At 42.1% G+C, this 15,633-nt stretch overlaps 1 protein-coding gene across 1 annotated transcript in view; it reads left to right on the top strand.

The window, feature by feature from the left end:
• prkdc (protein kinase, DNA-activated, catalytic subunit) overlaps positions 1-15,633 on the top strand; it is a 33,454-nt gene that overhangs the window by 12,845 nt on the left and 4,976 nt on the right. Inside the window, exons 37-76 of the mRNA XM_069151382.1 lie at positions 96-284; positions 448-552; positions 658-825; positions 940-1,067; positions 1,666-1,873; positions 2,082-2,260; positions 2,362-2,530; positions 3,056-3,121; positions 3,206-3,269; positions 3,504-3,652; positions 3,826-3,966; positions 4,125-4,244; positions 4,372-4,515; positions 4,702-4,853; positions 5,255-5,386; positions 5,598-5,709; positions 5,976-6,100; positions 6,310-6,459; positions 6,884-7,057; positions 7,209-7,307; positions 7,592-7,802; positions 7,903-8,077; positions 8,197-8,397; positions 8,608-8,723; positions 8,869-9,000; positions 9,130-9,309; positions 9,536-9,744; positions 10,345-10,483; positions 10,570-10,758; positions 11,101-11,325; positions 11,478-11,586; positions 11,747-11,849; positions 11,938-12,100; positions 12,188-12,362; positions 12,475-12,668; positions 12,897-13,080; positions 13,885-14,045; positions 14,597-14,808; positions 14,899-14,986; positions 15,085-15,228. Of these exons, the coding sequence (XP_069007483.1) occupies positions 96-284; positions 448-552; positions 658-825; positions 940-1,067; positions 1,666-1,873; positions 2,082-2,260; positions 2,362-2,530; positions 3,056-3,121; positions 3,206-3,269; positions 3,504-3,652; positions 3,826-3,966; positions 4,125-4,244; positions 4,372-4,515; positions 4,702-4,853; positions 5,255-5,386; positions 5,598-5,709; positions 5,976-6,100; positions 6,310-6,459; positions 6,884-7,057; positions 7,209-7,307; positions 7,592-7,802; positions 7,903-8,077; positions 8,197-8,397; positions 8,608-8,723; positions 8,869-9,000; positions 9,130-9,309; positions 9,536-9,744; positions 10,345-10,483; positions 10,570-10,758; positions 11,101-11,325; positions 11,478-11,586; positions 11,747-11,849; positions 11,938-12,100; positions 12,188-12,362; positions 12,475-12,668; positions 12,897-13,080; positions 13,885-14,045; positions 14,597-14,808; positions 14,899-14,986; positions 15,085-15,228 (6,084 nt within the window). The remainder of the gene's footprint in view (positions 1-95; positions 285-447; positions 553-657; positions 826-939; positions 1,068-1,665; positions 1,874-2,081; positions 2,261-2,361; positions 2,531-3,055; positions 3,122-3,205; positions 3,270-3,503; positions 3,653-3,825; positions 3,967-4,124; positions 4,245-4,371; positions 4,516-4,701; positions 4,854-5,254; positions 5,387-5,597; positions 5,710-5,975; positions 6,101-6,309; positions 6,460-6,883; positions 7,058-7,208; positions 7,308-7,591; positions 7,803-7,902; positions 8,078-8,196; positions 8,398-8,607; positions 8,724-8,868; positions 9,001-9,129; positions 9,310-9,535; positions 9,745-10,344; positions 10,484-10,569; positions 10,759-11,100; positions 11,326-11,477; positions 11,587-11,746; positions 11,850-11,937; positions 12,101-12,187; positions 12,363-12,474; positions 12,669-12,896; positions 13,081-13,884; positions 14,046-14,596; positions 14,809-14,898; positions 14,987-15,084; positions 15,229-15,633) is intronic.

Genomic DNA, 15,633 nt, shown 5'->3' with positions numbered 1-15,633 from the left:
ATAACCTTAATATTATACAGTGTGTTGTAGCCATGCACCTGTAAAGGAAGATACCTCTTCTTCTGAACGTGTTTTATTTTTTCTTCTTCGTTCAGGTGAGCGTGCTGCTGAACGGCATGGTGGACCACAGCTTCAGAGAACGCTCTGTGAGGAAGACTCAGGGGAAACAGCTGGTTGAAGAGGTGCTCAGAAGATGGATGAGTCTGCAGTCGTGGTGGGATGGAGACTCTTCGACTCCGGAGAGCAAGACCGCCACTCTTCTGCTGCTCTCAAAGCTTTTACAGGTCCAGTATTAACACGTTGCAGCTACATTTGCAGGCACCCTATCAGAACACAACCAAACAAATATACATCGACGCCCTTGAATAATAATAAAAGTCATCATTTATGTGAAAAACCATGCCGTCCATTCTTACCGTTTCCCATTGTTTTCCCATCTCTGATCAGATTGATTCCTCCGTCTGCTCCGATATCAACCATGAAGCATTCAGACCGGTGTTTTCCACCTTCACAATGCTGCTGGTGGACCTGAATCTGCCACTGAATCTCAAGGTAATACAGAGTTTACATGTTATCGCATCGTCAGTATATTTGATGACTTCAGATTACTCTACATTTATCACCTTTTCTGTCCTTCTGTCCTCGTCACCTCTGCAGAGCCAGGCCCTGCTGGTGTTGCCCTTCTTCACAACCCTCCCAGAGGAGCCACTAGCTGAGCTGCAGAGAGCCCTCGACACCCTGGTAGCTTCTCACTTCCCCATGCAGTCTGATGAGTTTGCAAAGGGCTCCCTGCACCGCAACAACTACATGGACTGTATCCGAAAGGTAAAGATAGGGCTTCAGAGAGAGGCGGATGCAAGTTTCAACTCAATTTGCTTTTAACGACATTAAAGACTTGTTTTACTTGTTGTTTCGGGCCAACCCTGCATGTCTTTTTAGTTGCTGGATGCCCTGGAGCTTTCTCAGAGTCCTCTCCTGCTCCGACTGCTGGCACAGGTTCTGTGTCGAGACAGAAAACACATCATGGAGGAGCAGTTTCAAACCTGCTTCCAAAGAATTGCGAGGCGGTCAGTAAAAGTTCTTCATTTGTGGGGAAAAGTAAGGTTAGCATGGAGTTTAGACACACACTACAGCAGTGATTTGAGCTGTACTTGCGAACCAATTGGGTCCAGTCTACATCCAGGACATGGTCCAACCTTACATCCCAGCCCGTTCACTCCGCTCTGCATCGGCCAATCAGCTTGTCCCTCCCTCACTGTGAGCTAAACACTCTACAAAATCATGACTGTTTGCTGTCCTGGCTCCTAAATGGTAGAATGAGCTCCCCAATGACATCAGGACAGCAGAAACTCTGTACATCTTCCGCCGCAAACTAAAAACACACCTCTTTAGACTTTACCTTGAATAGGAAGCACTTTAGTAGCACTTAAAATGGCACCTACTTATAGCATTTTGTAGTTTGGCTTTCTTGAAGAAAATTGTACTTTCTTGATTGTTGTCGTTCTGAATTTGTACCCTCACGGTTGAAATACACTTATTGTAAGCCGCTTTGGATAAAAGCGTCAGCTAAATGAAATGAAATGTTATGTACTGTTCCACCACAGTGAAATACAGGAGTTGTTTTTTTATTGTGTCTTGTCCCTGTGTTTGTCACCGTCTGATTAGGTCCAGCAGTGAGCGGCAGCTCCAGCTACTGTCCGCAGTATACGGTGTGATTGAGCAGGGTGATGTGCCGGTGAGCTCCATGCTGCAGGCCATGATGGAGAGAGTTCTGCTGCCTCTGGCCTCTCACTGCAGCATCAAGGGTCTCAACGACTTCTTTGCGGCAAACGTCTGTGACATCATCGCTTTCCTGCTCAGTCGCTTCACCAAGGTCTGCCTCTTAACGTACATGAAGATTTCTTTATAACACAATAATTAATCTGGTAGCTGTTGTAGTTTTTTTTGGTAAATGAGCTACATATACCTTTCAGCAATGTTTTTATGTTCAGTTTTAATGATTCATTAATGTGGTATATCTAGCTTTTAATCAAACATGTTATTGTATTATGTTGTTGTTGTTTTTGTTTAATTCATTTCAGTCAAACGAAGCTGCGTTTGAGATCCAGTTGCTGAAGAAGAATGGCTGCTACAAGCTGATGGAGCTCCTGTATTCACGGCTTCCCAAAGAGGAGGTTTACTCGAAGGAGTCCCGCATCAATCAGGTCTACTGTCGCTCTGACAAACCAGAAGGAAACGAGTTGTCCAAGGCTTTGATGAAGTAGGACTCCCCAACACTTTGGTCATTTTTTATTCCATTTTATTCTGTGAATAAATCCTGATTTTATATATATATTATTTTATTTTTTTTTATCTTATTAGGTCGTGTTTTGAAGCCTTCACTGAGAACATGGCTGGAGAGACTCAGTTCCTTGAACTCAGGAGACATTATCACTGCGCTGCATACAACTGTGCCACCGCCGTCATCAGCTGCAGCTTCAGTGAGCCCAAATTCTACCAAGTCTTCCTCTTCAGTGAGAAACCAGAGAAGGTACTGTTTATGAAAACATCCAAGTCACTCCAACACTGCACTCTATCGTTTTAGTTCAATTAATCACGGACATTATTTTGCTGTCTAATGACGTGGTCCTCAAGTGGTGGGGTGGGACCCAAAAGTGGGTCAGAGGGTCATTTTGAGTGGGTCGTGGATCTGTGCCGGAAAAAAAGAGTTGGAAGAAAAAAGTCAACCTTTTGATTATCATCACTTTGAACTTGTTCAAGGGAAGTCTGCCTTTGTAATTTATTGGATTTTTAGCCCTAGTTGCTCTTTTGATTATTTTTTGTTTTTGTTTATTTCATGTATGCATGACGACACTGTATTACTGCACTTTTTTTTGCTAAATGTGGATAAAAAAAAAAAAAAAGGGGGAAATTTGGGCCTAAAAATTTGGTGACGAAGGAAAAATGTTGGACCTGAGCTGGCACCAGTTGACAACCACTGCTCCACACAAAGACGGTAAGAGTAGTTGCTTTAAGAGGCCCTCACTGATGGTGTGCTTTTTCCTTCCTCTTCCAGAATCAGTTTATTCTTGAAAACATCATCGATGCTAGTAGGACCTACAACTTTCCAATTGAAATTGAGGTATGTTGTTTGTTTCACAGTGTACTTCATTGTTAAAGTATATCGTTAAAGTTGTGGTTCATTCTTTTTTTGACATCACTGCAGGTCCCGCTTGAGAGAAAGAAGAAATACATCCTTATTCGAAAAGAAGTGAGCGAGGAGAATGCAGGTATCAACGGCTCATGTTTTTACTCCTTTGTGATGAGGCCGTCTTTGTCACACAGCATTTTAATTGTTTACTTTTACTGCATGTACTGACATTATCTCAAATTGCAGACTTGTCTTTAGGCCAATACAAAAAAATGTGATGGTTTATAGTTAATATTAGGTGAGTACAGAGGTCAGTGAAAGTAAATCAAGTTGATGACGTTTGTTGATGTGATTTATATTGTGGTTTCCATAGAAGCGCCCGTGTATCTGTCCTCCCAGTCTTACATGGCCGACAGCAGCCTGAGCGAGGAGATGAGTCAGTTCGACTTCTCCACAGGAGTCCAAAGCTTCTCCTTCAGCTCCCAAAACCCAGAAGGACAAAAACGCACAGCTGCAAAAAGAGTTTGTTTTTGTTTTAACATTTGATGGTCTAAACATTGTTTTAGAGGGTCCTCGGAGCCAACTAACATTTGCATGTTTAGGACTTTTACACTTCATTTAAAATTTTTGGCTGATGAATTATAATCTGTTTTTGTTGGTGTTAAGAAGGTTTGTTGGTGTGTTTGTAAATGTAGGAGACGGAGGAGATGCGTCCTTCCCAGGATGCAATGGTGGATCTAGAAATGGATGAGCTGAACCAACATGAGTGCATGGCGAGCATGACTGCTCTGATTGGACACATGCAAAGGAACAACATCACCCCCAAAACTGAACAGGTCATTTGCAATACATTTCATCTGAACATCAGATGTTCTTACTTTACATAAATTACAATAATTTAATCTCTTACTTTAATGAATGCAATCAATCTGTAAACATTATTTGTGAACTTGTGTCATTACAACTGATCTATCTCTGTTGTTTATGAAAACAGGGAATTGTGCCTAATGAGCTTCCTCCATGGATGAAATTCCTTCATGGAAAACTGGCAAATCCAGCAACACCTCGGAACATTAGACTCTTCATCTCAAAGCTCATCATCAACACAGAGGAGGTGAGTGTCCCTCTATATTTATTCAGTAACAGTAGTCATAAATTAATTAAAAAGTATTTTCCTGCATGTGGCATCTCATACTCACTTTGCATTCATGAATTGAATCTTTGCTGTCGTGTCTCTCCAGGTTTTTCGTCCGTATGCGAAGCACTGGCTCGGGCCGCTGCTACAGCTCGTTGTGTCTGGAAACAATGGAGGAGAGGGGATCCATTTTATGGTGGTGGATATTGTGGTCACAGTGCTGTCATGGACAAGTCTGGCCAGCCCCAAAGTTGGTTATTCTTCCATTTAAGAAACAACACATCATATTTATAGTGTTAGAGTTTCAGCAGATGTTAATACAGTGTCATAAAAGTCCTCGTGTCCTTTCCTTTTGCTATTCTTGTCTTTTATTATGATATAAAATTGCTGTCAAGCCCTAACAGATTATTATCAGTAACAATATTTTTTATGTCAGGGTAACCCCAGAGATGAAGTCCTCGCCAACCGGCTGTTAGAGTTCCTGATGAAGAACAGCTTTCACTCGAAGCGGGCCGTTTTCCGCCACAACCTGGAGATCATTCGCACTCTGGTGGAGTGCTGGAAAGACTGTCTGCATGTGCCTTACAGGTAGTATTGTACGGAGTGGGACTGAAGTGTGAGAGCGGATTCAGACACTGGATTAAACTGCATTTTATCAACTCTGTGTATTTTAGGAAAAAAATTAAACTTCAATTTTCAGGTTGAATATATGAGAACAAAACAAAGATAAGATAGTCTGACCAAGAGTTTCTGTTGTTCAGTGTTCTTTGAAATCTGAGAAGAGATTTTATTAAATTCGTCTGTCGTTCTCAGCTGTAATTTCATCCCATGAGTTACAAAAAGCAAGAGAAGGGCAGCAATTGTATTTATTATTAATTTATTGTTTTGCTTTCTAGTCCTAACCATTAAATCTAGGAAAGCGTGTGTTAAAACATTGTCATGATTAAACAGTTGGTCCTTGGCTTTCATCTCTTTTCTTGTCTTTGTAGTTTGATATACGAGCGCTTCTGTGGCACCAACCCGAACAGCAAAGACAACTCGGTTGGACTTCAGCTGCTGGGAATCATCCTCGCCAACAACCTGCCTGCTTACGATGCTTCATGTGAAATTGAATATGAGCGGTAGTGTAGCTTCATTGTCTCACCTGTTTGAAACCTTGATTTAATTTGATAATATTAACATGGATTGTCTTTTACAAGTAAAAAGATGCCGGTTCAGGGGACATAAGTGGAGAGCAGTTTATTCAGACATTAATAGTTTATTTTCAAATGTGTGTACATGTGTGTTGTAGCCACCTTGCAAAATTCCTTAAATCATTTGTGTGTGTTTCAGGTACATCGAGTCTCTCTCCAACAACGTGTCCTTCGTCAGGTACAAAGACGTCTACGCAGCCGCTGCTGAAATCACCGGCCTCATCCTGAAGAGTATGACCGAAATGGGCAACGTATGAACCTGAATTACAATTATCATCATCATTCATGTTTGCGTCTGAGGAGAGCTCAAAGCAGCCTATTAGGGAAGATGTCACATGGAGAAGACTATTTATATTCAGAGGTTCATGTTTCGGTGAAGTAAGCAGATGAGGATAATCAAACCTTCTTCAAATGTCATCTGTTTGACATTGTTCTTATTTTTCCATTTTTAATCCATGAAATTGTTATTATTTTCACCCAAACTTTTTCTTTTTTTTAATCTTCTTTCATGTCTCAGCAACATCAAGAACTTCTCAGTCTGACTGCAAAAAAAATAACAAATCTGAAAATAAAAGACCTGGATGACAAGTTCATTATCTGCTTGAACAAAGTGTCAAAGCACTTTCCTCCATTCATGGATCGGTGGGTTTATATTTGAACTATTTATTATATTTTGATATAAAAAATGATTGTCATGGGTGTATTTTACAAAAATGGCCTTTTACCTAACCACAGGCTTTTAAATCAACTTTATTTTTGAACCTATCTATTTGTTGTCTTGTCTAGTTGTTGAGTTAGCTACAAAGCTAACTACAGCTTTTTTTTTAATTATTATTATTATAATTTTCCAGGTTTGTCAACCACGTGTTCTTCCTCCTGCCAAAGTTGCACGGCATCTTAAAGACTCTTTGCTTGGAGTGCGTGTTGAGCCGAGCTGACGTCATTCCAGACATCTTTCTGCAGCTGAAGATCACCGGCTTCATTCAGATGATGGGCCACAGGTGAGTCCGAGTCACTCTCAACCACATGATCAACGGGTTTCTTTCTGGGGTTTTTTATATCCATCTGTCATTGCAACGAACATTTTGCGACATTGATTTATAAATGAAAGCACAGAAAAGATTGATAAAACCAGTCAGACCTAGTTTTGGAAGGAAATCTTTTACACAAACGTTGCCAAAGGTTTTTTTAAAGGTTATTTTTTTGGGCATCTTATGCCTTTATTTGACAGTGACAGTGGAGATAGACAAGAAATGATGGGAAAAGATGGACGGGCCATCAAATACATGAAAAATACATGAACATCAAATACAGGAAATTGGAAGAGAATTGACATTCTTCATTTAGCTTCTGAGCCTTTAAATAACAAGTGTGAATGAATAACGTGTATTTGTGAACCATGTTGCTGCACATTTCTCTTCTCAGAGATGAAGCCAGACAGAGAGTGTGTCTGGATATCATCCACAAGATCATCGGCCGCCTGACACCCGGTGAGCTTCAGGAGCTCCTGGGAGCTGTGACCGCTTTCATCTCTCATCCTTCACCAGTTTGCAGAGAGAGGATGTACGACATCCTCATGTGGATCCAGGACAACTACGGGTCAGTCTTTTTCTGCCGCCTGTTCTCAAACAGATCTTAATTTTGTACTCTCTTTTTCCTCTTATTTAAGCCCAAAATATAGTAATGTTTCAGTATTTTTGCTTCTCTTGACTGTATTAATAATGTGATCTTGTTTTGTTTTTTACTCCAGTGATGAAGAGAGCATGAAAGACGACACCTCACAAGAGGTTTTGAATGCAGCTAAAGAAATTCTGCTTCAGGGATTGTCAGAGGAAAACCAAGGCCTTCAGTAAGCATCAACTATTTCATGCTTCCCTACTTGACCTATTGATTGAACCCAAACTAGTTTTTAACACAAGATTTCTCAGTCTAATGTAATTAAAACAATTATGTACATTTTTGATTTTCTGTTATAGTCATACTAATATTTTATTGTGGTCTTTGAATTTCTTCTTTATATAATTAAATTTATATTTATTTCTTACTTATTTTGTGTTTTGCCTTCTGATTTGTGCAAGATACAGAATGTTAGTTATCTAAAACAGATCCTCCCCCTCTTTATTATCTTTTCAGGCTTTACGTTCGCAACTTCTGGAGTCAGGAAAAGCGCCTCCCCACAGCGACCCTCCAGCGAATGTTGATGGTGCTTCGTTCTCTGTACTCCTGTCAAATCGAACGGTGTTTTCTAAGCTTGGCCACCAATCTGCTGCTGGAAATGACCAGCCAGAGTCCCGACTTCATACGAAACATGTTCGAGTATCCTCTGTCGGAGTGCACCTTCCAGGTCAGCATTTCATTTTAATTAGCTGAACAAAAAAAAGGAGCTAATTTAAGATTTTGATTTGCATGTTATTAAGGTGCCTGATGATTTTTCTGCTCTGCAGGACTATGTGATTGATTCCAACTGGCGCTTCAGGAGTACAGTCATGACTCCCATGTTTGTTGAAACCCAAAGCTCTCAAGGTCCAGAGAGTGCAGCAGCGTCCCAGTCTGGATCCATGAAGGGGAAGATCAGAGCCACCCAGACTTCATTACAGTTCTCCCAAACCCAAACACCAGGTACTGCTTCTAAATCACTTAACTCACGACGATATTTATGTGAATTTTGGGTCCACAGACTTAAGAAAAGTTCCATTGTGGTCTAGTTTTCAAGGTAAAACTGGTATTTTTCTCCCCAGGTCGACGTACTGCTTATAATTGGCTGACAGGCAGCAGTGTGGACACACTAGCAGAGTACACACTGGGCTCTGAGTCACTATCATCACTGTTGGTGTTTGATAAGAAACAAGAGAGACAAACTTCGAGGAGACCGGTAGGTGAAGGTTTTGGCCTGAGGCGCCTGAATGCAGCAACAGATGAGGTGGACAGTCGCACAAAAGGTGAGTGTCCAAGAAAACAAGGAAAATCTGACCTGTTACGTGACCAGTTTGACTTGTGAAGGGATTATTCAGTTTAAGAATTTGAGCGAGAAAAGTAAAATACGAAATAACCACTGCAGCAAACACATTTTGGTTTTATATGCAGAAGTTAAACATTTCACTTTCATTCAGATGCTATAAATGGGACTTTTTTACATTTTATGTCAACAGCAGAAGATGAGCGACGTAATAACATCCTGAGATTGAGACGCAGATTTCTGAAGGATCAGGACAAAGTCAGTTTGAGCTTTGCACAAAAAGAGATCCGACATCAAAGGCAGAAAAAGGTATCCAACAGACTGGGGCTCCACCAGGAGCCAATCAAACAACACACATTAAACATGAAATGCTGCTTTGCTTTATTTACTGTCACTGACGTTTCCAACCTGTGAGTGTCTCTAACCAGCAGTGGTTCTGTTGGACGTCCCACAGGAAGAAAAAGCTGATCAGAGGCTGAGAAAAGAGGCTCAGGTGACTCTGTATCGTAACTACAGAGTGGGAGACTTTCCAGACATCCAGATCCCGTACAGTAGTCTCATCGCCCCCCTTCAAGCACTAGCACAGGTAGGACTGACGCTGCTTTCTGGGCCAATCCCAAGTATGTATGTTGTAGAAATCCTCAGCATGAAAATAGACAAACATTTGATCCCTTTTTGATTAATCTTATTTTGTTTCATTGTATGTCTCCTCCAGAGAGACCCAATTTTAGCCAAGCAGCTGTTCAGCTCTCTGTTTGCCAGCATCCTCCAAGAAATGGAAAAGCAACACAAGCCCGAGGAGAGCGGGAGGATTAAAGAGGAGCTGCGGTGCAACATGAACACGTTCCTGAGCAAGAGTACGCTCTGCTTCCCTCCGTTCATCACATGTGTGCAGGTGGGAAACTATTTTGGGATACTTACACATGAAGGTTATATCTTCCTCCAGCTTGGTGCACATTAATGTGCAGCACGTTAAAGGTGTGTTTGCACCAAACAGGAACCGTCTTTGAACTTTTTGACACACACCTCATATTTTATGTTAGACAGAGTGAAACTACTCAAAACTATAATTCCTGAGGTTGAAGGCTGACGAGTTGAGACTCTGCTGGTTCTTTTGTTAGGACATGTGCTACCAGCATAAGGACCTGCAGCAGCTCAATCCAGCAGACATCAGCTCCACTTGTCTCATGAGTCTCCAGCAGCCGTCGGGCATCCTGCTGCTGGAGGAGGGCTTGCTGCATGCCAGCGGACCCGATGAACGTCCTGCCAAACGCTCCCGAGGACGCAAAGAAATCCCTCCAGACACCAATAAATGGATCCACCTCGCACGGTATCATAATGTTTACCTCCATACTGGCTCGATCACCATTAGCTCATAGCTGAGGGCACATAATAACATACTACAGTGTTTACTCTGGCCCCAAAACATATTTTAAATGTATGAATTTTTATTGTATTAGATAACAAAATGTCAAATTGTTGCCATTTATTTTAAAGAATGACACTTTCCAAGCAAATAGTCCTCAAAAAGAAGTTTGTTTAGTTTTAAAAGGTAAGACAACAGATATGCAGTCCAAAGTGAAGGCGAAAAGTAATTGGACACCCAATGTTGACTTCACCGAAGATGTCTTAGTGTTTAGTTTGCTGCCCTTTAACCCCACAGAGCTGCTTGACACCATGTGGACAAGGAATCAGACAGTTTCTTTCATAGCTGTGGTGAAAGTTTCCTCCATGATTCAGCCAGCAAAGCTTTCACTTCATCCACAGTAGAACAAGTTGGGATCCAAATTCCTCTGTTTGCTTCAGTGTTCGTGATTCATTGTAAGAACAGCAGCAGCTCTGAAGGACCTTCATTACACTACGTGGATGATTGAATCTGCTTTCGTTAAACGCAGTGCTTCATGTGCAGTTTGTTTCCTCTGCTCTCCAGGCTTTACAGGTCTTTGGAGGATTATGATGTTGTCCGCGGCATCTTTGGTGGTAAAGTCGGGACCAAGTCGGTCACCTGTGCTGCGCTTCAAGCTGAAGCCAACAGCGACTTTGCGGAAGCTGTGAACCTTTACAACGAGGTGTGTAAGTCGTTGGTTTCTCCCATGACTTTTGATGGACGGGTGCAGCACCGTTTAAAATCGTGTACCGTCTTCCTGACCGACAGGCTCTCAACACCGAGGACTGGCCTGATGGCGAACCCACAGACTCCGAGAAGCACTTCTGGGAAATAGCTGCTCTGGAGGCCTACAGTCATCTGACTAAGTGGAAGTCTCTTGAGTACTGCTCCACTGTGAACATAGATGAACAGTCCCCACCCGACCTGGAGAAGATGTGGTCCGAGCCTCTCTACCAGGTAACACAAGGGACATTTAACAGCATAGGAAGTATCAGCCATCTACCAGTGACAGCTGACATCCTCCACGTTTTAATTCCAAATTATAAAAACAAGTAGTTCAGACCAAGAAACCTGTTTGGTCAACTGTACATTGTCGGTAACACGGCTATCTTAAAAATACACGAGTCCATGGATTTCTTTTTACAACAGATAGCTTAGTTACAACAAGATTGAACCAGCAAAGCAATTTTGTGTTTCTGTGTGTGGTATTTATTCAGTTTAAGAAATCCCACGATCTCCAGAAAACATTCAAACAGACTTGAATGCTGTGCTGACATGAGTCTCTTGGCCGTGTGTTAGGAAATGTACCTGCAGCACATGATCCGCAGCATGCTGAAGCAGCTGCAGCTGGGCGAGAGGAACCAAACTCTCCTCAGCTTCATCGACAAAGCCATGAAGGTGGAGGAGCGCAAAAAGCTGCTGGAGAGTCAGTACAGCCAGGAGCTCAGCCTGCTCTACATCCTGCAGGAGGACTACGACCGGGCCAAATACTACACCAGCTACGCCATGCAGCTCTTTATGGAGGTCTGTTAGAAGCTTTCGATCAACAAAGATAGATATTAATCCGTATATATATACTGAGCGTGCATGTCGTATTTACACACATCTCAGAGAAAACGCAGAAATATTTTGATATCTGGGTCTCAACGACAGCGTTTTGTGTTCGTCTCACCCAGAGTTACTCCAGTGTGGACACACTGATGACTCAAAGCCGCCTGACTATTCTGCAGTCAGTGCAGGCCTTGACCGAGATCCAGGACTTCCTGCTGTTCATCAGAGGAGAGGGTGGGTAGACACTGTCTTTAAAACTCAAACAATGAATATCCAAATAAAATGAACAGTTAAAAGTATTCTTCCCTTTTTTTAAGAGTTCAGAATAAATTTCCTGCAACCGTCTTTGTTTAATACTTTGAATAAAACAATATTTATGTTATTGATCCTTTAGTGTCTGTGAGCTCCGTCAAGCGCCTCATCAGATTGTGGACTGAGCGGTATCCTGATCCTAAAGTGGATCCAGTGATCGTTTGGGATGACATCATCACGTCTCGGTAAGAAGAACAGGATTAAAGACTTTGCTTACAAAAATATTTTAAAAGAAAAGCTGACGAAACTTTAAATTTGATCTCTATGGTTCAGGTGCTTCTTTCTGGACAAGATCATGGAGAAGCTGCGAGGCCCCGCCCCCGGTGACAGCATGGAGGTGGACGGTTCAGACGACCCGGCACAAGAGATTGAGACATTAGTAAACGACTGCAAGTTCAACATGAAGCTGCAAATGGCCGACAGCGCATGGAAGCAGGTGAGGAAGGAGTGCGGGAGGTAGTTTGTCTGTGTTGTCCCATGGCGTCCTGTCAGACTCATCTTAGACTGCTAATCTTGTTTTCAGAACAACTTCCCGGTCACCAACAAACTGCTGAAGGAACTTCAAAGAGAAGCCAAAACAAACCGAGGCTGGCTGCTGCGGTGGGTCCACAGTTATAGCCGATACAGCCACAAACGGAGCCAGACTCAGGGTCCCGTGGAGCAGATCAGAACCATGCTGAAGACCATCCCACTGCTGGGTAAGAAGGGAAAAGGACCGACCAGTTTAGAGCACTCGAATATTAAAGACATGGACCCTCAGATCATCTTGTTTCCTGTTGAGTTGTCTCTTATCAGCTCTTCTCTCTGCAGAGGACCTTCAGGACGACTGTCCGAGTGCCACGGCTAAAGTTTTCAGATACCAGAAGATCCTCCAGGGGACATCTTTCCACATCTTGGCCACCGCTGTGAGCAGAAGCCCCTCAGTGCTGGAAACTATTGAAGCTGACAAAGCAGAGACCGTTGTTACTCTTTCTGGTGCTGCGTGGCCTTCTGACGATCCGAAGGTACTTTATATTCACAATATCAGTCACAAATTTACTACAAAATAAACTGCACAGTTGGACGAGAGAAGGTGGTTTATTTACCTTCTTTTAAAGACTTGGTCGCGTACAGCTGATTGTGTCCTGCTAACTCTGTTGTGGTTTTATATAGAACTCTAAACATGTATTAAGACTCTCTGTAAATGAAAAAGAGATGATGTCATTAAGGATGTTGTGTTTTTTTTCCTGTAGAAAGTGGAGGAGGGTTTGCACTTACGGGCGCTGAAGTTGCTGTGTGAAGCCACCAGGAAGGCCGATGAGGAGCTTCAGTCTTACTCTCAGGACTGCGTGGAGACCGGCAGCATCACCGAGACGTACATGGCTCTGGCGAATTTCTGTGACAAGCGGCTGCGAGAGGAGGAGCAGAGTGATGCCGGTGAGAAACCACAGAGCATTCTGGGGAATTTTATTAAAGACTGTCTGCTGTTTAAACTACAGGTCATGAAAACTCAAAACAATTAAAGCTGCTTACAGAAGGCACTTTTTCTTTGTAACTGCACCACAAGGATCTGACTTACAGCTGCGATGTCCTGGACTCAAGTCTGGCTGACTTTCCTGATACATTTATCAAACGAAGAAAAATGTGCCATAAAACAGTGAATAAAAAGTTGGGAATAATTTGATCATCTAAATATTTATATACATTTTGATATAAGGTGTTTGTTTGTTTGTTTGTTTTTGGGCATTTTATGTAACCAGTATAAAAGCAGGTACTGGATGAAGGTCAAAGAACTCAAAACCGTCATGAATTGATCATTTTACAGTAAACAAGACATTTTCACATTTTTATTCAAATTATGCTTACCACGAAAGCACCTATCATATATTCTTTTATTTGTGGAAATTCAATTTATGAAGATAAAGAATTGTGAAAATGTCTAGTTTTGGATGAATGACAGATCAAAGTATAACACTTGCAGTAGGTAGAACAACTTAAAGGTCATCGGGGTCAACATGAAACACCTTCAACAAACACTTCTACCGGGTGGATTTAAAAAGGATCATATACAGACACACATAACAGCGCTAGAGGTGGGTTGGGTATATGGTCATGTGGCTCCAGGTCGATTGTTATTCCACGCTAACAGAGAGGGAAGTGACGCGTCTATTAAGGGACGAGATCGAGGGGCTTCCTCAGATTGATGCAATTCATCACCCTGGTTTCTGTGTTTGGTTCCAGAGAACCAGTTTCCCGACCTGCTGGTTCTGCCTATTCATGTCGTGGAGAGCATGTTGAAAGCACTGAAGATGAACTCGGAGGAAGCTCGCCTCAAGTTTCCCCGTCTGCTCCAGATCATTGAGATGTACCCGTCGGAGACGCTGGACCTCATGACGAAAGAGGTCAGTTTATCCTCACACGCGGTACGACTTTATACAAGTGTGGCTTTACGAGTCCAGTACAGCTGATAAATGTAGTATCTAGTGGTATTTGACACTCGAGGGGCTGCAGATAGTACTACTTATTTTTTTTTTCAACATTTCAATGTAGATCGGGGAGTTAATAACACGTTTTCCTGAACACACATGTATTTCTAGCTGACACAGACTTTTACATGATTTTCTGGCCGGTAGATAAAGTCACTTTTTTGATTTATAGCACCGGTTCTTTGTTTTTGTGTTGGTCCTTCACTATTTGTGATGTAGACACGGTTTACTGACAGTATCACTGACATGCATGTTATTTCAAAAAGTAACCATAGAAAAGAAAAAGTATCGTCACATCTACAGCGGAAACCACACTGTTGTTTATTTATTAAATCTTATCAGACAACACCGTAAAATGACGATTAAACTGACACTGTGGAGTTTTGGAAGGAAAACTCTTCATCTGTGCTGTCATGAGGAGTCTTCATTTGGCTTTGACGGTGACAGACCTGTCTGTCTGTATGTAGATGATGTCAGTTCCCTGCTGGATGCTGATTGGCTGGATCAGCCAACTGGTCGCCCTGCTGGATAAGCATGAATCTGTGGCAGTGCAGCACTGCATCAGGCAGATAGCAGAGTGCTACCCTCAGGCTCTGGTTTACTCTCTCATGATCAGCGGCGAGAACTACCAGTTCGAGGACTCGGCTGCAGGACACCAGCAGCAGGAGTTCGTCAACAGGTAAACTCGTGTTTTGTCTCGAAGAAAACTGAATGAATGCTTTGTTTGATAGTAAAAGTGTGTGTGAATATTGTGTGTGTTTGTCCTCAGACTCAGGAGTCTGCTGGATATGGGAGCAGCTGTGAAGAACTTTGTGGATGCTCTGCAGCAGCTCACAAATCCTGAGATGATTTTCAGGGTAATGAGTTCAAGTTCAACCAGGAAGTAAACAAGCCGCCTCCTTTTGTTTTGTGTTTTTTCAGCCTGACATTGATTATTGTCCTTTGGTCCAAACAGGATTGGTGGGATGGCTTGAAAAATGAACTGGAAAAACCAAACTTTGACAAGAAGCGGATGAGAGACATGTACGACGAGATGCGCTCTTTGCTCGGGGATTGTAACACCGACGGTCACGGAAAGTTCCGCAAGAAATTTATACAGGTTTGTCCTTTTTATGCTTCTTTTTTATTTTATTTTTTTTATCCTCTATTCATTTTAAAATGCCAAATGCAAATATCCAAGACATCTTTTTTCTAATGTTTTCATTGAAGTTTGTGCTTTTGTATATGTACAACGTATCTAAATTTCATTTCACTTTATTCCAAACCCAACCTGCTTCACTTCCAGTCCAGAGGATTTTACCTGTAAAACACCTGCTGGAGTCTGGAGCACCAAAAACTGACAAAATGTTGTGAAAAGTTCCACAAGTCAGAAGTAAAACTGAATACATCAGTTTGCAAGCTGATGTTAAATGTTGAAGCTCCTCTTTAGAATATTTTATAGCAACAATATTCAGTGTGGCACATGGCTGAGTAACATCACATTCATTGGCTGGTGTCGTTTTGT

The sequence above is a fragment of the Embiotoca jacksoni genome, unplaced genomic scaffold (assembly GCF_022577435.1).
Source record: "Embiotoca jacksoni isolate LCO1_2020_lvr unplaced genomic scaffold, fEmbJac1.0.p SCAF_17, whole genome shotgun sequence".
NCBI classification, from domain to species: domain Eukaryota; kingdom Metazoa; phylum Chordata; class Actinopteri; family Embiotocidae; genus Embiotoca; species Embiotoca jacksoni.
The sequence above is the reverse complement of the archived record's forward strand: the minus strand, read 5'-3'. Positions and strand labels throughout refer to the sequence as shown.